General features: G+C 48.3%; 1 protein-coding gene across 2 annotated transcripts in view; it reads left to right on the top strand.

Moving 5' to 3' along the window:
* AUTS2 (activator of transcription and developmental regulator AUTS2) overlaps positions 1-23,195 on the top strand; it is a 1,114,656-nt gene that overhangs the window by 1,011,121 nt on the left and 80,340 nt on the right. For both annotated transcript variants that reach the window (XM_028109914.2, XM_028109913.2), the window contains exon 6: positions 22,308-22,359. In XM_028109914.2, coding sequence (XP_027965715.1) covers positions 22,308-22,359 — 52 coding nt within the window. The remainder of the gene's footprint in view (positions 1-22,307; positions 22,360-23,195) is intronic.

The following is a 23,195-nucleotide window of genomic DNA, read 5'->3' as shown; positions in this document are numbered from 1 at the left end:
CCTGTGCACACTGGTGCGAAGTAGTTTGTGTTTATCGCATGTTACACATGGAGGAGATGATGGATGGAGGGAAGGAGGGAGGGAGGGATGGAAGACAGGTAGAAGATCATATAGAAAGGTGGGTTCACATGAGAGACGATGGACTCCGAGAAACAAACTGAGGGTTCTAGAGGGGAGGGGGGTGGGCATGGGTTAGCCTGGTGATGGGTATTAGAGAGGGCACGGTCTGTGTGGAGCACTGGGTGTTATGCACAAACAACGAATCATGGAACACTACATCCAAAACTAATGATGTAATGTATGATGATTAACATAACAATAAAATAAAAATATTAAAAAAAAAAGAAAGGTGGGTTCATAGATAAGTGAAGGATATAATTCAGCTTAAGCTTTCTTACTTCTGATCACATTGGGATCCTGAGGCCCCGAGATTACACTAAGGTCACTTGGGTTGAATTGGGGTCACTCTAGATCTCTTCAGCCATGAATTTACAGGCAGTTTTTTGGGCTACTTCTGCAGTTGGCCAGTCTCCTTCTTTATATTTTAGTGTTGTGTTGTTGTTGTTGTTGTTGTTGTTGTTGTTTTTAAGTAGGCTTCCCAACATGGGGCTTGAACTCACGACCCTGAGATCAGGGCCTGAGCTGAGATCAAGAGCCGGACACTTAACCAACCAAGCCACCCAGGCGCCTCTATTCTATTTTTTATTGTAATTTTTCTATTATAAAATAACCTTCTCTCAAGTTCTGGAAACATCTTTTTGAATGGTAACACCCAATGTTTAGACATTTAAGTGTATACCAAATGTATATCCATTGATATATATGTAAATACACTCCAAAACCCCTTTTGGCGTTGATGTAATGCTTTTTAACTACATTGATATTTTTAAGCATAATCTTCATCACAAAAATCCTGAGAGGGGCCAGCATTACCAAAGGCCCAGAGCACAGAAGCGATATGTATGGTCAGAATGCAAACCAAGGCTCTTGATTCCAAGGTCTTGTTGGATGAGCCCAGCACGGCCCTGTGTGCATCTCCAGTGTACCCCCACAGTTGATGTGGCCTGTGAGTGGCCTGGTCATTTGTCCTGTTGATCGAACTTCTTTGGGACTATAAAGTCTTAGTTAACAAATGTGGAGTAGGTACCTAAAGGTCACGTTACTCCAAGGAGGTTGTCCCTGGTTTGGAGACTTTCTAGTTCATTCTTGCTAAAACCAAAAGTCTGTTGCCTCTTCCTCCAGGGATTTTCCTCAGTCGTGTTTCCACTCTGTGCAGGGACTTCTCCTTCTTTGGGACCCATTATGATCCAGGTGGCAGAGTGTCAGATGCGTGGGTGAGGGAGGTGGAGGAGGAGGAGGGAAGAAGGTCGTCTACCCCGTTGCTGGTGTGCAGGAGAATTTTTGCCCAAGCCTGGATCACCTCCTCCTCCCTCTGTCCTGTCTCACGTGTTCTTCCATTAGCCACAGAGGAACCAGGACTGTGGTGCTACTGCTATTTATTTCCTTCTCGATAAGCCTTGAAGACAGACCAGCAGCCAAGCATTCGGTTCCAAAAACAGGAAGAAGGAGAGGAGAGAAAGGAATAACAGATGTCACGGGAGATGCCCGTTTTTCACGGAACAATGCTTTGTACCTAAGAAGTGGGTGATAGTGACTCTGTAGGCTCCTCATTTTCCTTTCCTTTCTCCAGTCCTTTGTGTTCTGACCCTCTCGTGGCAACACGAAGCACATCTAACCAGTAACGGGCCCCGGCAGATAGAATCGATGCAGTGAGGGCCTTGGAAAGAGCAGGAAGGTTTGTTCTGTTTCAGCTGGCGGCAGGTGAGGGAGTTGAGGCGTATAACCCAGCAGCTCGTCTTAAAATGGCATACTCCTAGAGAAGACCTTTCTGGATCATTTCCAGGTTCAGCAACTCCAGCATATGTTGGCACGCCTTTGCATGAGCTTGAAAACCAGATGACAAAGGGGAGCAGCCTTGCCTTTGCACATCAGACAGCTTTCCATCACTGTTTGTCTTCTGTGGTTCTCAGAAGAGAAGCCCGAACACCTGACAGGTTCATGCCCCATTAGCTCTGAGGTAGGGCTGGAGGCCTTTGCATTTTCTCTTTCTTGCCAGTCTCTGTGTGGAAAGAAGAAAACTTACGTTGGTGACCTCTCCCAACGGGGGCACTGACTAATGACATTTGTTAGAAAAGACCAAATTTACTTTTATTCTGTCAAACAGGCAGGTGGACTTGGTTCACCCCAGAGTGACCCCAAGACAGATTTGGTTCCCATGACTTCCCCCACCCCCCAAAAAATCACACATGCGCTCCCCTTTACAAATGCCTCAGTGACAGAGTTAGGATTCTACTTTCAGAGTATAGAAAAAGAGAAAGGGGTGGTCGTGTGTCTCAGATCTTCAGCATGGGTTAGGAGCAACAAGCATGAGAGTTTGAGTTTTCCAGAGTCATGTGGTGCCATGTTTTATGTGGTTCTTCCTGGCAGTCCTTCTGAGTGCTACCATGCAGTTCTAGAATCCCTTCTACATACATTACCTCCCGGGGAATGGGGTACACCCTTTGTTTCCTCCTGCTCCCCAATTCAGCATCTCCAGAGGAGACCCTAGCAGAAACAACTGTGGTAGCGTTTCTACTGGAAATGTTGCATTGGGTGCCAACTTTATGCTCGTATGTCCATTAGATGAAAATTATTTACTCTTTATAGCTAGCAGATGCCATGAGCCACATCCTAGGGTTCTGATGTGCAGAGATTAAAGATCTTATTCAATCAACCTGACTTTCACATGGGACAGGGATTTGAACCTGGTCTGCCTCCAGAGCGCATGCCCTTCCATTGGACCACATTGCCTAAAATCAGGGATGCCTCTTCCACAGGCCCTTTGATTGGGCAGCTTGCGTCTCCCCTCTGGGGATGTTCCGTGAGCCCGAAAGGGAGGGGCTGCGGGGAAAAAGGAATGTTCGTGCATCAGTTAAAATAGGTGTCCTCGCCTCTTGTCTTGCCTTCATATTCACAAATGTTCATTTCTTTCTTTCTCTCTCTTTTTTTTTTATTCTTCCTAGGGATGATGACTGACAGATTAATATATGTCTAACTACATGTCTCAGAAATCAAAGGGAAGGTGCTGTCAGAATCACTTGTCAGAAAATGAGATTAGGCGCACTTGTCATTTGCTGAGGATTGCAGTCTTTCAGAGATAAGGTTTCATTTAATGAGGGTAAAAAGCCTCCTTTAAAAAAAGAAGAAGAAGAAGAAGAGGGAGAGAGAGAGTGAGGGTGGGGAGAGAAGGAGTGATGGTTCTTTTTTCTGATGTCAGCCAAGTGTTTTATCACCTACTGGGATCCCGGGGCACCTGGTAGCCGCTGATAATGGCAGTGTGCCCTTCCCCACCCCCTCTGCCGCGCAGCCAGTTCCCAAGCCACCGCCGTGAGCTGCTCTTACCTCTCTTTGGAAGCTGATGCTCCTTTCCTCTGGGAAGAGGGAGCTAAGCATGCACCCTAGATTTAAAAGCAGGCTCCAGAAAGCATGCGGTGTAAAGGAAACGTATAGTCACATTTCCCAACAAACTATAAGGAATCCACAATGGATTTCATTGAGATATGGAGCTTGTCTGACAAGTGAACGGGACTAATGAGGAACAGAGCTGGATCCCATTGCAACCAACTGTGTTTTGTTATGGAAAATATTTATCAGGTTCTTTTGCATTTGTTGATTCTCTTAAAAGTGACAGGGTAAGATCTCCTGGTATGTGGTGTGATTTATCTCCCATACCCCTACAGTTCACCTTGGCAATTGCTGTCCCATTAGTAAGCTTCTTACGGACCTCTGGTGTGGCCTGGGCTACAGAAGTATTTCAAACTAATCCCCACCCCCACGCCCAGTCGTGGAAACAGCCTCAGAAATGAAGGACTTGATTATGGGAAATGCCCATGACAAAGTGGGAAATCCATATCTAAAGACGTGTTTGTTCCAGCTATCTACTCCAAAACTTAGCGGTGTAAAACAACCACCCCTTCGTTATGCTCCCAGATTCAGTGGGTCGGGAATTTGGACAGGGCCCAGCAGGAGCGGCTGGTCTCTGCTCCAGGATGTCTGGGTGACTTGAATCTGAATCCCAGGGCCTAGAATCATCTGGAGACAACTTCCCTCACACGTCCCGTGCCTGGGTGGGGGTGACTCAGGGCTGAGCATGGCTGGGACCGTCCGTGGGGACACCTCCACGGATCCTTCCCATGGGGCTTGGCCTTCTTAAAATGGCAGCTGGGTTTGGGGGGGGAGCTTCCTGAAAGGCAGAAAGCAGCAAGACCTCTTCTGACCTCACCTTGGCAATGGCAACACCTCTGCCCCTGAGGCAACGCTTTCAGCGAGTTTGCCAAAGTCACGGGAGGTGGGTGTAGACCTCTCCACAGGAAGGATTTGCAGCCACGTTTTCCAACCACCATGATGCTTTAAAGGTCTCTTTCTCCTCATGCTTCCATTGACTTCATGGGCAAAATGGTCTGTGAATGCAAAGTACAAGACATTGTGATTCTTTACTGCTGATCTGGCATGAATGGCTACTCGTCTTTATTAAGAAACACATTTATATGTACATAGGTATCAAATGGCCCTGGGCAGGGATATTCCTAGAGGGAGAGCAAGCATAGGAGCACACTAAATTGCAGGCGGCAGTTGGAAGGGCGAGGAGCCACATTCCTGCCCTCTGTCACAGACCACTGACGACGGACCCCTGCCCCGTGTCTCTCCACTGCTTTTCCGTGGCACCTCACAACAAGAGTTCTGTACTTACTACGTCTGTGTTCTTACCGCGACATTCACTTACTAACTGCTGATCTGTGGTCCGGCGCAGCCTTGCTCTCTGGCTACTCCCCAGAGACCCGCTGCCTTACCAGCCCTCTGTCCTTTCTCCGGCCTTGTCCTCCCAGACCTCCAGTGCATTTTCCACCTCTGAGTCCCCTCAGCACCCCAGGACATCTTGCCCTTCCTCGGTTCTGTCGTGACGCTTTCCCAGTCTGCCATCCCTCTTGCCGTGGCTCCTTCCCTGGCCCCGGCAGCATGGGATGGCTGGGTGCTGTCCTTGGCTCGGCTTGCTTCCCACGCCACGGCCTGGCCCCGGGAAGTCCTGCCCCGTCTTCTCTGCACAGGACACCCTCGCTTGTTGGTGACTCTGAGCCCTCGTGCCTGGGCGGGGTCCTGAATTCCTGCCCACAGCTGGGCTTTGCTCACGGTATTTTAGACTCAGCTTGTCCCGAGCACTGTCTTGATGTTCCCCACCAAGCCTCCTCCTGCTGCCGAATTCCTGATTTTGACTGGCTGCCCAAGCTTTAACTCTCCTCACCTCCCTGCTTTATCCCCCTTCCCTGCCTCTTCTTCCTCGCCTCGCTTACCTCCACCGCATTTCAGCTGCCTTCTCCTGGCAATGCTCGCTTCTTCCTGCGAGTCACTGCTCTCCACGCGCTCCCAGGGCCCCGTCACGTTCTGCCTGCTCGTTCCGTGTGTTTGTCTTCTGGCCTCTCTTACGTTGTGAGGGCAAGCCGCACGTGTCATTCGGGTTGGTTCGGGGTGGTTTTGGGGGGCACATAGTCCATACTCAGTAAAAGTGGTCTTACTGAATGAATAGCTTTTAGTATACTGTCCAAAAATGGAGCATACCGTAGGCCACACACTGGTGGAGTTCAGGAAAGGCTTTGATGAGATTAAGAGGCTAACAAGGCCAGACGTCCGTCCACCTCTCACCTCGCCTATCAGCTCTTCCTCAGAGGGGTGTCTGAGGGAGCAAGTCCCGTAAGGAATAGTAAGGGTAACAGTACGAGCTCTATCTACTGAGAGCTCACGATGTGCTAGTTCGTTTGAAACTCAGCGACCCTGAAGTAGGTACAGTATCCTTTCCATCCTACAGATGGAGAAACAATGACAAGGAAGTCAAATACCATGCTATGTGGTTGGTTGGGTGAATGCCTACTGCCCCCATACGAGCCTCTCTGCAGTCCATGCAAGATAAGTAAGTGCCTTCGGCTCCCCAGGAGAGCAGGTCCTCTCCTTTCCCCTTAGCCCGCTTTCACTCTTGACTGACTGCCAAGCCCAAAGCAACGTCTAGGCCCCCTCAGCTGAGCGGAGTCATCACGAATCCTGGAAGCAGAAAGAACCAGGCATGTGCAGACTTTCTAAACATACTTCTTGTGGGAGGGGGGAGGGGGGCTGGTTTCAATTCACATGGACCCTGTCCACCAGTAGATGTGACCCAATCAGAGTCTAGATGCTGACCACTCAGAGTAGCAACCACGAGGAGAATGCCAGAAGGAAATCTGGGGAAGGTTGCCTTTTTTCCACACAAACCCTAAGGGAGTAGATAAGTAAATGGACACCCCTTGGCGTGTGTGTCTTAATACAATTCAAGAGTAATGAGAGATAAAGTAATTGGGGCAAAACGTTACCAGTCGAGGAACGTAAATGAAGAGGGTTTGGGTGTTGTTCGGACCATCCTTCCATCTTTTCTAGAAGTTTGAGACTTCTCAAAATGAAAAGTTGGGAAACATTTTAAAAGAGCTAAAAAAGAAAAGTCAATTATAAGGATGGGAGTCAACACTAAATACACAGGGAAGCGGTCTGAATCCAGGGATTTTCTGGTCCATCAAAAGGGAAGTGCCAAGAGAGAAGGAAAAAGCTGCAATCTGAGACATATGGTGCTTCTTAGAGGGGTTCTCAGGCTGCTCAGGAGGCTAATTTAAAACTAAATCTTACGCCTGGACACCACAGCCCTTAATGTGACCCAAACTTTCCATTACCAAATTCTGAGGATTTAAATCCTGATATAGTGTGCTTGAATCTGGAATCTGTCTTGTCAGTTAAAGATCCATCCTATTGAGGCCACATGTGTCTGTGCAATAAGTTCTTTTCAAGCCAAACTTCCATGTTAGGGGGGAAAAAAAGTCCTGATAGGGAATACATGTGGTCCTGCTCCCCTTCAAGCCCAGTTCAGGCTATTTATTGTTTTTATTTGATTGTTGAGAAGTCAGAAATGACTAAATTGGTTCCCAATGTGGTCTGCACATTGCCTTGGCCAAGAATGGTCTGATGAAGACAAAGCCCAGCTTCACATTTGGTGGTGTTCTGATGTGTGTGTGGTGGCGGGGAGAGGGTCTGTGTGTGAGTGCGTGAGTGTGAGAGTGTGTGTGTGTGTGTGTGTGTGTGTGTGTGTGTGTGTGTGTGTGTGAGGGGGGTAGCTTAGGGGAGGGTGTATTTTCTTTCTTTCTCTCTTTCTGAACTCCTTCCCCTGTGGATTTCAGATTAAAAAGTATGTGATGACACATTTACCCTTTTGGTTTTGCTTTTAAAATGTAAAGCTGACAAATATGTTTAATGGGCCCGTGGTACCAAGTGACAGAGGCACAGAGCTTGAGAGGCTCAGTTGAGCCTCGACTGTTTTGATGAGAAAGTTAAATTGTACTCACCCATTGGAAGGATTAAATGCAAACCAGAGCATGCTTCGAAATTTCATTGATTTATCAGGAAATTCTAAGAAAGTGGGAACCCTGGAAAAAATAAGTCAAACAGTATGTCCTACTGAGATAGTAATAACATAAACTCCAAGAAAATGGAAAGAGGAAAATGTTACCTTCCAGCACAGAGATTGTTCTCTGTTTATAATCTAGATAGTAGATCATACAGAGTCACAAGGTCTTACATTGGAAGAGAGCAAGAGAAAGACACTATTCATCCCAACCTGTTAGGCATTTTAAAGGTGAAGAAAAGGTCTCGTGACTTTGCCCCAAAGCCACAATTTAGTGGGGACGGAACCTGTTCTAAAACCCCGGGTTTTCCGACCTTGCCGATCTGGTCCAGCACTCTTGCAGCAGCCTAACCTTCCCTGTGTGTGATGCTCTTCAGTAGACTTGCAACCAGTTATTAAAACTCGCCAGAGCCTGCTGCCAGTGAGAATCAGGTCAGTTCTCTAATCCTCGTGTAGGTCAGTTATTTGCAGTCATTTTCCTGGCCTTATGTTGTGCCTTTAAACCCAGCCAGTCATTTCACAAATGCATGTTGTCAGCTGTAAGTGAGCACTGGTAACAGAGAGAAAATCCATCACCAGCAGGGCAAACAGAAAAACAACTCCGAGCATACAGCCTCAATGAATGTTGTTTGTAAGCTTGATCTTTGTATAAGAAGGACAGCACTGCACATTAAAATAAAAGCTACCAGCCAACAGCTGTCTTTTCACGGACGGCCCTTTCTCCAAGAAAACTCCTGGCTGGGAAATAAACCGCCTTCTTTATGGGCAGCACAAAGGAAAAGTCTTGTTCCTTAGAGGCGAGTGGCTATTTGAAAGCCTGGCTACAATTTTCCTGTTTTACTAACACTTGTAATTAAATCCGTCAACTCCCTCTAAGATTCTGTGTAAATACCAGATGCTCACTAAATTTTTTTTCTCCTGGAGAATGTGAAAAGTTGTACACTAACAGTAGAGGAACTTCAAAGGAGGCAGGGACCTGGGTGAAAGTGAGCCCGGGACTGGCCTCCCTGTGAATTCCGTGCCCCACCACGCCGGCCACAGCTACGGCCGACTTCAGGAGGGAGCAGATGGCCTCTGAGTGGGGCGCAGTGGACGGAGAGGCACGCAAGGAAGGGAGGGCAGCCCGTGCTTCTCCTTCCTGTGTGGCTGCAGCCTGCTTTTCATGTGCTATGGTCGTTGCCCCACCAGCTGTCACTTGAATTCATGCACTTGATCATAGGGGGATCAGAGGAGGAAGTTTGGGACAGCTCAGGGCAAATCCACCCTCTCTACAAGGGGGTGAGAAAATCCTCTCCCGGCACCTGTACTCCTCAGGGGGATAGGATACATATTATTTTTTCCCCCTTTTCTATAAAAGAAATGTGACTTTTTTTCCCAGGGGTGATGGTATTTCAGCAGGAGGCAAAGCCACCCCCCTTGGGTTTTCCAGAATTAAATGTAGTGGCATAGAGTTGTCATTACCTAAAGAGGAAGCTCCGGAAATGTTCAGTGAATCATGGAAGGGAATCAGCATGTGTGCTGGTGGTTAGACTGCAGTGTCTGGAGTGTGGGTTTCTTGGCATTTGTGAGGTAAAAACTGGGAAAGGGTGTTCTCCCTCCCCCCCCCGCCCCGCCCCAGCAGATTCACTCTGATTTGTGTGAATTTACTTATAAATATTTCACACCCCTGAAAGTGGTAGCAAAGTCTTTCTATCATGTGAACAACCCCCAACCTGCCTTCCTTACCAACTGTCCCCGCTTCCCCGCTGGTTTGTCGGGCACACAGCCACACGACGGGGGCATCTCAGATCGCAGGTTCTAGGGAGACTCTGGAACGTGTGAGTTCGTGGAAGGGAGCGAGCATGGGTGCACGGAGCCCTGGCCTGTGCCACCTCAGCTACTTTCAGTTTCTATTTGAAACCAGAAATCACAGAAGAGCTGTCAGATGGCAGCTGTGCATTTGGTGGAAATGAGAATTCCAGATTTTATGCTAATTCGGTTTCAGGTTCCTTTGAACCTGCAGTTTCATGAGGCAGTGCTTAAAACTGCAATCTGTTTTAGATAAAAGAAGGGATTACGAAAGACTTTTTAGTTTTGCAAACATTCGCAGCCTCCAAAAGGAAAGGGAGAGATCAGATTTATTCTTTCATTAACATCGTCATGTTACGTTTTCTTCTGCTTTATCAAATGGAAAACTTTTCCATATTTTGGCCAAGATTTTTCTGATTTCAGGATTTTTGCGTTGACATTATTTATCTTTATTTCGGTCACCTTCCTCCTCTAACCTCAGGGTCCCTGTCATTCCCTCACAGAGGCAAGAAAGCAAAAGTGATGCTTGTGGTGCATCTCATCCTGCCATGTTCTCACCTGCTTCCTTTTTCTGAACGTTGGGAGTGACCTAGATGGTTGTCTCACTGACCTATTGCTTTATAATAAACTACAAATTTAATAACTTAAAACTCATTTATGTTTTGTTCTCAGTTTTGCCAATTGGTCAGGGCTCTACAAAGATACTTTTTCTCTGTTCCACATGGCCTCGGCTAAGGCAAGCCCAGCTGGGTTGGGGGAGCCAAACCCACGATGTTTATCCACATGGTTGGCAAGTTGTTACAGGCCCTTGGCTGGGAACTCAACTAGGTCTTTGGTCCTGAGGCCTGAATTCTCCATGCGGGTCTGCTTGGGCTTCCTCACAACATGGTGACTGGGTGTCAAGAGGAAAGAAGCAGAAGCTGCCAGGCCTTCTTAACACCTGAGCCCTGAAGCTCCAGAACATTACTTCCTTTGTGTTCCACTGGTCGAGAGAGTTGCAGGTCCAGCCCATATTCCAGGATAGAAGCTGTAAACTCCACCTTCTCGTGGGAGAAGAGCATGCACATACAGACGTATTAGAGGCCAAATGTAGAGTGTAGCTACCGCAACGATTGGCAGATTGATCAATAATCAATTTTCAAGAGAATTTACATGTGTTCTCATGTTTTCCTTACAATGGAGGGTTTCTGTGTTCTGTGAAATCCCAAACTGGTGGCAGTTTGTGGAAAAGTCTTTATGGTTGATTTTTGAGATAATGTCTTCATTCTTTTAGTTGGCAGAGATGTGGTCATTCATTCATTAACTCATTGATCTAACCACTGTTTCTTGACCATCTACCACACATAAGGCATTCTGTAGTAGATGTTAAGGAGAATGATGATGGGGTCGGGGTGGGGGTGTTAGGGCACAGTCCTGGCGTTTAAGGGATTGAATCTTTGCTCTCCAAAATGTGAGCCCCTAAAGGAATGACTGTGTCCAGAGGTGAGCCAAGAAACAGGTAATACATGTCAGACATTGTCTTGAATGTATTTCCCTAAGGAAACCCTCAAGATAACCTGTAGTTTGGAGCAGAAGCAATTGCTGATTTAATTAATTTGCAGCAGAGGTCTATAATTGGAGATTATACAGGACCAGAGCGGAATTAATGGGTCTTGGTAGGCGTGCAGGCTTGCCCTTACCCTAAGTAACAGCAGTATGTGATCCCAGCAGCTGGTGTTTGCACAGCCCCTTGACCATTCCCAAAGCCTGCTCATTTGATTCATAAAGCCACAGAGATAGAGTCCTACTGTAATGGCCACGTCAGACTTCTCCACTCCATGCTGACAGTACGCAAGGGGCCGGGAGAACAGCTAAGACCAGAGTACGGGTGAAAATCAGAAACATTCATCAACAGGAATGTTTTCAGGGAAGCTAAACCAAGGGAATTCTTTGCTATTCTAGCTGCCCACATAGTACCCCAGCAACTGTATGAGTCACTGAAACAGTAGAAGCACATGTTGTGTTCTTGCCTAACAAGAATTTCTGCAAATAAATATTTGGACCATCAGGATAGTACCAAATGCAGCTGAAATGAAAGCACGAAAGCTTTGTTAGGTCCATGTGTATTAGTAGACGTGGAAGAATAGAGTTTCCAGGGTACTAAAGATTATCGATACCCTAGGTTACATTTTTCCAGGGCAAAAGAGCAAACCCCTTGAGAGAAGGTTATAGGGAAAGAAATGCTGACATGTGGTCGGCCAGCATTTCTCACACTACTTTTGCAGATGACCTTAATATAGGGTGTCTGTCACCTTTCAAACTACAAAACCTCTGAAGGTCAACTACTCACATATCCTGCCTCTGTTAGCGCAGCCGAGACAGCCTGACCATGACCCTTTGGATCTTGGAACCTCTCTGGATTGTAGGTATCTGAATTTATTTTGACTTTGATCTAGAACTGACATATTCCAGCCCTGAGGGTATGTGGAATTCCAGATTTGGCCTAGGGAGTGAGGAATCAAGACTCACCCTGTCACGCAGTTGGCAGAACATGGTACAGTAAAGAATGAAGAAGGTCCTGGACACACTTGTTAGAACCTTAACTCCATATCAGATCAGGTCTCTAGACCCCAGATGACAAGCCCCTGCCAATATGGAATGGTGTCACCAAGGGGTGACCAAAGCACAGGTGAGAGCCAGGAAGGCCCAGCCTCAGAATCCGTATCTCATGCTCTTCAGCAAAAAATGAGATGCCCCTGGGCGACAGGAGCAGAGGCTGGATTTATTTTTATTTTTCATTGCCTTTCTTTGTGGCATTGTCAGATTCTGAATATTAATATTTTAATGTAGATTTGGTGGTTAAGTAAGAGATAGTTTATGGGCCTTATACTTTTTTCCCTTTGTAGTTTATAGTGCACTGTGAAGTTTGAAAGTAAAATTCTTTTTCTTGACTTCTACACTTGGAAAATATTTATTCCCCCCTGCGTCTCAATAGTATGCATCATAAACTAACCCAGTTCGGTTTATTTACTTCCCTCTTGTTGCAGCTCCATGATCAACTGTAGCAACACAGGCATATAATGGTAGAGGCTTTTGCTTTACAACAGTAAGAGCATGAGATATTGTAGCCTCCTTTCAGAGTGATAAGTAATGAAGCTTCCATTTTAAAATTGCCTGTGCAGAAGGGGTGGGGGGCACAGAGAGGAGGGGCTTAGGGCCACCCGAGGTTGACTAGCCATGCATCACTAGGGAAGGCAATCATGATCTACAGTTTAAAATGAATTGGCCAGTGCAGGACAAATCCCTAGGACCCAGAAAGAGTTTTAATCTGGGCTGGACATCACAGAAGGCGTAATGTCAGGAGTCAACAGAGGTGGGAAACAGGACAATGTTGGCAACAGGGCCGTTTCCTGCTTCCTGGTAGTGAGCAACCTGTTGACTTCAGTTCTCCAAGCGAGGACTCTTGGTCGCCTGCCATTGGGAAGGAGCAGCCCCCCCACCCTACCCCCCAGGGCAAACCAAAAGTCCCTCTGGGCTTCTCAGCGGTGTCCTCTGCCCTGAGTCTCCCCTCCACTTCATCAGGTACCTCCACGCTTGTCAGGTGCCCCCAGCCTTACCAGCAGGCTGCGAAAACCTCAGCCACCTATTCATTCTCTCTCGTCAGATGGCTATTGAGGGAGGCCTCCCAGTACTACGCTGGGTACCAGACAGGTCCACAAATTCCAAGATGTGAATTATGTCCGCAAGAAACCAGGTCGGTTTGGAAAGAAGGCATATCACAGGGAATAGGCTAGCATTATATGGTGACAAATAGATAAGTGCTGAGCTCTCCAGGCTCCTTTCTGTTCCTTATACTGCTACTCTGCTCTGGCGTGAATAAAGATGTGCGAGACCTAGTCCTCCATGGCCGAATTTAAAATCGCATTCAGAGGTGGTGGGTATCCCCCACAAAGAAAAGGAACAGAAAAAGCAAAACATGCCTTTGCACCAGTAAGAAACCATTCCTGTAGTCACAGATCACAGTGTAGGCCTGTTTAAGTCAGAAATTACAATTCGGCACATCAAAATGACATAATTGGGATGAACGCTATTTTATGTTTGAAGAAGTTGAAGCTCTCACCATTAGGAGGTGGATTACATCTCGAAGCCTGGTGAACTCGTATAGCGTTTTGCTTGACTCAAGATTGGATTTTGTCATCTATCAAGAAGATCCACATTGTTCCCAACCCACCAGCCTTCTTAGTGACCCAAGCTATCCGGTCTCCATCTGAAAGGACTGTTTGCCTGTGTGAGTGGGGCTCCCTAATACAGGTGGTGTGTTTTCTAGGACTGGTGTCATTTTTGACGTTCAGGTGGTGGTTCTCATGGTGGTTCTCATTATCGGTGTGGTGGTTCGCGTCGAAAGAATCCAGTAGAAGGCATGGCCAGTAGAATGGCCATTGGGGCCGGACTAGAATATACTTTGGTTTTGTTGACCTCCCCAGGAATCAAAAAAGAGTGCCATCTTCAATCATGAGAATCAACACACAGAGCCACTTACTAAGTGACAGGTGTCGTTACGGACAGATACCCTGAACGTATGGGTACTGTTGTCCCCATACCTCAGATGAAGATGAAGAAACTAAGTCATGGAGAGTAAAGAGATATTTCCCAGGGTCTCCTGGCTCAGAAACAACAGGGTCATGATGTCAACCAGATGCTGGCTCTTAACCTCTACCCAAAGAATGGATAGAAACTTGTATTTCCAACGCTTGAAGAGCTTTAGAATTTGAAAAGATCAAGCTCCTAGAAACACAGAAATAACCCAGGTGGGGTGACTTCTTTCCCAAGGCCATTTGAAGACAGAATCATGTGTTATCACTCGTCTTTAGTGGTCTTCTTATACCACATAATTTAAAACATAGAAGCTCGAAGGGCGCCTGTCTGGCTCAGTCAGTGTAGTGTGTGACTCTAGATCTTGGGATTGTGAGTTTGAGACCCACATTGGGCATAGAGTTTACTAAAAATAAATAAATAAAATATAGAAGCTTGAGGCCCTTTTCATAAAGACTTCCTCTTTTTCTTAAACTCCCTCCACCCCACCCCCAAGAGTCACCATGCTCCACAGAAGGCCAGAATTTATATGAAATATTTTACCAAAAAAATGTTTAATCTCAGTCTGGTCATTTGTGATACAAATTGGATCAAATCACATTTTAAGCTTCAAAACTTTGCCATTTTACATTGATTTAGGAGAGCTGCCATTAGTTTAAAAACAAATCTTTAGCTATATTTTGAGACTTGAGAAAGAGGACTCCAAATTTTCATTTCGCTTGGGATTAGTCTGTGTTTGTTTGTTTTTAAGTTTGGCTGTAAATTCAGCTTTGTTTCTGAAATAATTGAACTAATGCTGGAAAGACCGTTGGCTCCATATTCTTGTTATCTGCTTCGTTGTTGGGGTACCCACCTTGAAAGACTTGCCCCCCTTAGATCTGGCTCATGGGGGGAAAGTGATGTTAAGAAGCCATGAGTGCTTGGTATGTTAAACCTTCTGAATATAACATAGTGGCTGCCAGCCTTTTTTCCTTTTTTAAAGATTTATTTATTTTAGGGAGAGAGCGTGTGCACAAGTTGGGGGGAGGGGCACAGGGGGAGAGAGAATCTCAAGCCGACTCCCCACTGAGCTTGGAGCCCAACTCAGGGCTCAGTCTCCTGGAGATCGGGACCTGAGCCAAAACCAAGAGTCGGACGCTTTACCGCCGACTGAGCCACCCAGGCGCCCCTGCCAGCCACCTTTAGATGAAAATGACAATAAAGGGAAGCTAAGTTTCTCAAGGAGAAACAACTACCACCACCACCACATGATGAATCTGGATTCTTGAAAGTCAGACGTCTGACCGGGATCCAGCCACCCCAGGTGATCATTCTTTTTCCTTTCCTTCTTCCTTCTTCGTACTTCTGCCGCTGTCCTGTACCTCTTCCTTTTCAATGTTGACATCGATCCCTGCCCTTCCAGAAAGGAGGGGGGATAGAACAACCTGGAAACCAATCAGAACGGTCTCATCCACATGTCTGGGGAGAGGCTGAGGAAGGGAGCCAGCCAGGTGGTGGTGGTGGTGGCCTGGCGGGGCCAGGGTCACAGGCGGGTGCCGGGGGACCAAATATGGATACAGCATGCACACGGCAGTTCTGTGCGTTCTCTAGAGGCTGGGCCATTGGCATTTCCACGTTCCTCCTGATTACAAATCATCAAAAGACGGGGACACATGCAGATTTATCCCAGGCTTTTCTGAGATCTAATCTTGATAATCAGAAATGACGATCTAATGCAAGGCATCTTGAAGTGTCAGAAAGGCTGCCAGATAAAAGCTCTGTGGAGGGCTAAGTGCTTGTTTTTGTTGGTCAGCTAAGTTTCCCCACGCTTTTGTGCATCTCTGTTTACCCTGTGGGGGACCTGGCAGGAGCTCTGGCAATCTCTTCCCTGTAATATTGATTTTATTAGAGCAACAAGACAAGAAAACCGTCCCATTCCGATTGCTCCAAAAGAAACAACATTTTAATGTCTTTCCCTGAAAATTTAATGTTTGCCTCTGAGCTATCTTCTTACTGCAGAAACAGCTTCAGAATGAATGCCCCTAGCCTGAGGGCCTCAGCTGGGTTTTGTGACATCTTATAAGCAACTGGAAAATCCAAGTCCAAACTTATGTCTTTGGCCGAGGCACCCTTCATTCTGACTTCTTTGGGGGTAGAGGTGGAGAAAAATGGCTATTACCTATCTTTAAAAAAAAAAAAAAGTCTTTAGAAACACCACATAGTGCTACCAGTTGGGGAGGTGGTAAGGCTAGAGAGAGAAGAGACGCCCTTATTTCTAAAATTCCTTGTGTATAGAGGTTAAAGAAAAACACACCATCCAGCAAGCACCCCCCCCTTGCCCCCTTGAGAGGTTTTTCAGGAGCGCCATGAAATCAAACTGTGATGGATATTGAACTTCAAAGAGGTGAGGAAGGGACCTTATTGCTTTAAGCCAGTCTCCATGGCATTTGTATGTGATGTACGTCTCTCCCAAGCCCTGTTCCTCCCTCTCTGCTCTGCTGCACTCCAGGTAACAGTGGCACCAGCAGGGACATCGGGACCTGTAAGCTGCCCTCGCTCCCCCCTCGTGCGCCCACTCCACCCTAGAACCCTCCCGGGTGTGTGCTAGGCCTTGCTTGTCCCTTTCTTTTCCCTCGTGCTGGGAAAATCACAGCAGCTTTTCCTGCCCCGCCAAGCTGCAGACATGGAGTTAAAACTCCAGATGTTTGCAGAGGGTCTCCCCACCCCCATGTATGGCCTAGTACCTTTTCAGGGCCTCCGTGGTCAAGAGAGCCGGTAAGGAGGCTAGAATTCTGCAGAGGGGCTACCAGGCTAAACAGAAGGGAGCTGGGTATGCTCTGGCAGAAGTGGGTTGCACAGGGGAATCCACCCAGCGCCAAGTTCACGGGCATTGAGCCCCCACACCCTCCTTTCCAGACCCAACCCACTGGAGTACACAGTGGTGATAAATGATAGAGTGATAGTAATTGCTGCCCATTTAGTGAGACTGTGGTATCGCCTTCATCCCTTCCGTACATCTGGTGGACCTGGGAACCGACCGGCTCCACTTTTGTGGCTGTGAGGCATACAAGTGTCAGTGGATTTCAAGAATAAGGGGTTCCGGGGGTGTGTGTGTCTGTAAATGGCCCGTTCATGGGCTCGATTGTCCCTAGGACCTAACCAACTGCATTTAGTCTGTGATCATGGTAGGAGTGAGGTTAGATGAAAACCTTTTTGTTCTAATGCTAGACTCTGACCCCCCCTTCATTTTCAACAGCGTACTTACTATTCTGTATTGAGCACCTACTGTGTGCCGGACGGTTTACTTAATACATCACTTTGTCGGCAAGCCCTCACAACCCCCAGAGAGCCAGTTCTTCACTGGAAACTGGCCTAGTCCCAGTCCAACCCCAGGCTGCGGGCCTAGTGGCCTTTCCCTGCCGCGGCGCGATATTGGAAGCGGCGACTGCGGGGAGGGCGAGGAGCGTTGCAGTTCCTGCGGCGCCCGCCCGCGGGGCAGGCAGCCGTGGGGACCCAGGGCCTGAGGCGCGGGTGGGGGGGGGAGCGACAGCTGTCGATGTCGCGCCCGGGGATTGCGCCCCCGCGGGGCCGACCCGGCGCGGGGGCCGAGAGGAGGGGCGGTGAGGGGCGGGGCGCGTGGGGCGGGACGGAGGAGGGGCGGTGGCACCGGCGGCTCGGGCTCGGCGCGCTGAGGAAGTCCCGCTCCGAGAGCTGCGAGCGTCTGGAGCAGGCGCGCTCGGCGCAGTCGGGGAGCGAAGTCCGGAGCGAGGGGCCCCCGTGCCGCCGCCGCCGCCGCCCCCTCCTGCCACCCGTCCAGCCTGGGAGCCCGCGGCGCCGGCGGCGGCCGCCGATGGAGTTCACTTGAGCTGGGAGCCGGCGGGAGAGGCAGGCGCCCGCGAGCGGAGCGCGGGCGGGAGCCCAGCCAGCCCCGGGCGCTCCCCGCCGCCCGCCCTCCGCCCGCGAGCTCCGGCCAGGAGGCGCCGTCGGCCCCGCGCAGCCCGCCCGGCGCCCCGGCCGCTGCAGCCCTCCGGCGCCGCGCCCGGAGAGATCGGCCCCGAATAAAGACTCCCGGAGCGTCGGCCTCCAGCGCCTCGGCGGCGGCGGCGGGACCAGGACCAGTCGGGCCGCGGCGCTGCTGGAGAGGCGGGACCGGCAGTCCGGGAGCCCGAGGCGGCCGCCGGGGAGAAGCCGCCGCCGCCGCCGCCGCCGCCGCCGCCGCCGCGCGCCCTCCTCCTCCTCCTCCTCCTCCCTCTCCCTCCTCCCTCCCTCCGCACATGGTCTCCTTTGTCCTGTCGCCGCCGCCGCCGCCTCGCTCTTAGCTCCGCGCGCCGCGGCCGCGGCTCGGGCCGCTCCTCTCCGCCTCACCCGGCCGCCGGCCCGCCCGGGAACGCTGCTCGGGTCCCCGCCGTGCCCGGCCGACCCGCGCGCCGCAGGAGCGGCCCGGAGGCAACGGGCGGGCGCGGACCGGGCGCTCCCCCAGCCGCCCGCCGCCCGCGCCCGGCCTCGGCCGCGCTGGATGTGTGCGCGGCGCTGGCGCTCGGCCGCCGCCGGCTGCTGCTCTCGTACGGATTTGGGTCCCGTGCATCCGCTTTCAGACTTTCGCGAGGAACCGAGGAGAGACTTGCGGACGCAGCCCGGTCGGAGTTGGGCGTTTTCTCTTCGTGTGTTTGGCTGGTTTTTACCCTGGTCTCTGCCGATCCCCCATCGTGAGTCCTGCTAAGGAACCAAACCATGAACTTGGGGCTGACAGGACCGCTTAACCCTTTGCAACCAGGTAATGCAGCCCCGGGGGGCGCGGCTCCCTCGCTCGCCGCCCCCGCTCGGAAGGGAGGCGGCCGGGTCGGGGGTCTTTGTTGCGGCGGCCGGGCCCGCGGGCAGGGGTGGCAGGGGCGGGCGCCTCGCGTCTGGCGCGCCCGGGCCCCCCTTCGTCACCCCTCCTCCCTCCGCCCTCCCTCCCCCCCCCCCCCCCGCGGCCCGGTCGCCCGCCTTTGTACTTTCCTCCGTGGGCCGGCCGACCTCGGCCGGAGAGCGGCGACGCTGTCGTGCCCAGGAGGGCCGGGGAGGGGGGGGAGCCCTCCGCCGGCCCGGCGCCTCCCGTCCCGAGGGGCTCCGCTGACCCGGGGCCGGGGCCCACCGCCTGCTCGGCCCGGAGACCGTGGAGCGGCGTGGCGCTGCCGCTCGGAGGTCGGGATCCCGGCCGGCACGCGGTGCCCAGGGAAGCCAGAGGAGGTCTGGGCTCGGGCTCGGCGGCAGCTGCTGAAAGAACTCGCGCTTAAGTTTCGAGGAGGCTTTTCGTTTCTTGTTGGGAAGTCCCCTCTTCCCGAGGTGCGGGTGCGGAGGGCTCCCCGGGATCTGCGGCCGAAGGGAATGAGGGTGGCCCCCGAACCCGAGCGGCCGCGTCCCACCCCCGTCTGCACGGAAGGCTTTTATTCGTTGTCTCATTCTCCGCGCTCTTTCCTCCAATCTGTTTGACTTATTAACTTTTCTCTAAACACCAACTACGGCCTCTAATAATTTTTTAGTATTAAAAAAAAAAATCTACCCCCCCCCCCAATAAAAAGCCAAGAGAGAGCTTTGTTTTTCTGTCATTTTTAGTTGCAGCCACTTCCCGCCCTCACCCTCCAAAACCGAGCCAGGGGGATGAAACGAAATGAGGGTAAAATCTAGAAGTCCTTAGCGTGTAAAGGTACCCCTGTGTTTAAAAAAAAAGGGGGGGGGGGACAGACGGGAAAGCTCCACTAGTCTGCTAACTCTCCGCTCACCATGTTTCCATTAGACGTTCTTGGTGAAAAATAATAAAAGTAAAAAAAAAAAAAAAAGCCAGAGAAATGGCCCAGGGAATGCAAGGAATTGCAGACTTTTCCCCTAAAAGCCCTGAAAAGGAAAACGTCCTGAAGATTAAGACCCAAGGAGCTAAATAATTTGCACAAATGCTTGAAAGGGAGAAGAAGAATTTGGAAAGTTCATGGAGGAAATGTAAAGAATTTTCTTGTAGTTTCCACTTTAGACTTTCGCCACGAAGCTCTTTTCTGACTTTTGAGGACAGTGGTCCGCCACAGTCTCGACCACCTGGGTGGGAGAGAGAAGGGATCCAGAATCCTTTTGCGACTAGCCAGCGCCCCACTGCAGTCGTTTTCTTTGGGGTGTTTTTCTGCGGAGGCCTTATTGAGAGGGCCCCTTCCTCCCCCAGTTGTAAGAGGCAGCCTTTCAGGCTTTGTGGCATGTTTCAGAAAATTAAAGGGCTCAGAAAGCTTTTATTAGAAGGCAAGCTCCTAAGCCTCGCCGAATATCCTGTCAGACTTACTTCCTTAATAACTTACTGGTTGGCATCATAATAATCACATCCTCTCAGTTCACTTCAGATAGGAGGCTCACTTAGCCGCCTCCTTGAGAATAGGTTGTGCTGTGGAGCCCAGTGGAGCCGACAAAGGCGGTAGCCCCAAGGAGGTGTTTCAGAAAACCAAAGGGCCTGTCCACCTGCAGCTCTGTCCTATTTGATCTCTCTCTCACTCTCCGTCACACAGACACACGCACACGTGCACACACACACACACAGCCCAAGTGCAAATAAAAACTCAGTCGGGAGCCATTTCCTTTCCTTACCCGTGTTTTCTGCATTTGGGGTACAGTCGTTTGTTTTCCTGTTTCTTTGGGCCCATTAGACTCCTCTTAATAAGCAATCCCCATATCTGCAAGGATTATTTCAGTTTTAAAATGATTTCATTCATGGGCTTTTTTTTTTTCTTTTAAATATATCAGCTGGAATCTTTTTTCAGCCATGAATTTAGCAGAGCCCTTCCGGTTTGAACTAAGAGATGCTTTTTTCCACTCAAGAATGGTGAAATACTTTTCTCTCTTCCGTTTTTAGCAGGAGAAACTCCCATTCCTAGAAACCTCACTTGGTATCACAATGTCACGACACTATTCCTGTCATTTTTGCCTTTATAACAATCTTCTTGATTTGTTTAATGGATACCTTGTTTCCTTCCCCGTGCCACACTTTTTTTGGCGGCTTATTTTTACACAAAGCTATTATCATATACAATTTAATGTAATTAAGATGTCAGGAAGGCCTTTGGCATATTTTTTATTCCTGCAAAAATTTTTAAAAAGCTATCTAGGATTTATTTTAAACTGTTTATGCGTAAATGTATATGCAGTCCCACGCTTGTTTTACTCATCCATTCCTCTTTTCCCTTGATCCATTAATTTTCCAAAACACCCCTACAGGAGGAAGCTTAGAAGGAAAAGAAAGGGAAAAAATCCTCATAATAAAAATATTTTATGTCTCTCTGTATCACGTGCATCGAGAACTAGAACATATTCGCCAGATATACACAAAAATCTCTTTTTCATCAATATAGCACAGAAAGGCTAAATTGAGCATCTTCTTTGTCCCCAAAAGCCAGCCCCAGAGTCAGAATATGCTATAATTCAGATAAGCCCTCCCCCTATTTCTTTTATAGTTCCCTCTATATTTATTCAACATTCTATGCTTTGCTTTGTCAAAACATGGGTCTCTGTGTATAAAGTGTGAAAGACAAGTGATTTACAAGGGTTGCATAGCAAAAATAGCAGAAACAAACATTGCCATTATAACTTTAAATGCAGATCCATCTTCAAATTATGTGGTGGGGATGCCGATTTTCAGTTCAATTGTTTAAATTTTCTAGAAGTTCTAGAAATAGTCCGTGCTTCTGCAACATTGCAGCCTTCCCTCCAAACCAACTTTGTGTTTATTTTCCAGCACATGAGTGTATAATTTACATTGGCTTTACTCTTGCTGTTTAAACAGGCTTATTTCACTTTCCTCGAGCCACTGTAATAATTAGCAGACAGGATTTCTGGAAAATGGAAAGGATATAATGCTGATGGCAGGCATAGTGTTGGGTTGTGGGCCAGGTCAGCTGGCTTCTGTTTCAACACCAAGGTCATCCTGGTTACTAGAAGGAACAGGGATCTTGGGGGTCATAGGATGAATCTTTAAATTAATTTCTGCAAGTGCTAGTCAGCACTTTTTAGTGAGGAAAGGCTTAGCATTAAATAATAGGCATTTCTGGTTTGTGAAAGAAAATTTAAAAATAGCCATGTCTGCACATATCAAGGGGAAAAAAGTACCATTTCCAAAATAATGATCTGTCAACGAAATTGCAAAATCATTATGTGAATGAGCTGGATTGCTTTGTGTATCATCTCATAGAAATATGTTTTGCACAGATAATATGTCTAATAAGGACACGTTTTTTAAAATCAGATTTTCCCCCCAGCACATAGCTGCGCTGTAGGTCTATCTCATGCAGTCAAAGAGCACCACCTTGTGGACGATTGGGGGAAATTGCTGCTTTCCCTGTCAAGCTTTTCTAAAAATGTAGTGAAATGATTTAAAGTCATAGTAATGATGATGCTGATGACAAATCAATGACCATAATAACATTTTTTTCCCTTTCCTGTTTTTCAGGCATCAGATGCCAGCTCTGAAAAACTCTTCAATACTGTTATTGTAAACAAAGGTAAGACACCTGAATTCTGAGCAATGGCTGGTTTTGATTTTTGTCTCATTGTCATTGCCTAGGAAGTCAGAGTAAAAAACAAATGGCCTTTCTTTTTTTCATTCTGGAGCCACTGTTCATATATTGTGTTTCTGCTGGAGACAGAATCTGTATGCTTCTGTGATGTATGAAAGAACAGTTTATTTTAACAGAATACACTGAATCCTTATTTAAATTGATTTGACTAAGAAATCACTACTATCTCTATGACTTTAATTTAATGTAGGAAGAAGCGGTAATGGAGAATTATAGTTCTCAAAATGCCTTAACTTTATTGTTACTTATCAACTACCCAGAAGTTGGAGAGCTGTAAATAGCTGATTTGTTCTGCAGACTCTAATAACCAGTGGGTGTTTAGTATGCACAGTATTATGGTCATAAACCAAGCCTTACTCTGCTGTGGGCTTTCTGGAAAGTTAATAAACGAGCAAGAGGGCAAAATTTAAATATGTGCTATCCCATTAATTTCTTCCAAACTGCGATACGGACTAAGAGAAGCTAATGATACAACAGTACATAAAGGGAAAACTTCTCTTAAATCATTGCTGATAGGTTTCTGGGCAGTTTTCCTTTGTAGCAGTGTTGTTGGAAATAATGAAATGTAAGGGAGTCTCTAATCACCGGCAATACAAAGGTGTATAATTTGAAAGGTATAAATTACATAAACTGTTCCATCTTTTCCTCTTCACCGTAGAACCTGATTGAGGTGCTGGCATGGTAATTGCTAAATAAAGGTGTGCTTTCTGTGGTAATTTCAGTTCTCTTATTACATGGAAGATTCTTGGTGGCTCTTGAGC

This window comes from Eumetopias jubatus, unplaced genomic scaffold (assembly GCF_037043125.1).
Source record: "Eumetopias jubatus isolate StellerSeaLion01/CBP00866 unplaced genomic scaffold, mEumJub1_p1.0 scaffold_12, whole genome shotgun sequence".
NCBI lineage: Eukaryota > Metazoa > Chordata > Mammalia > Carnivora > Otariidae > Eumetopias > Eumetopias jubatus.
This window is presented reverse-complemented; position numbering and strand designations above follow the sequence as displayed.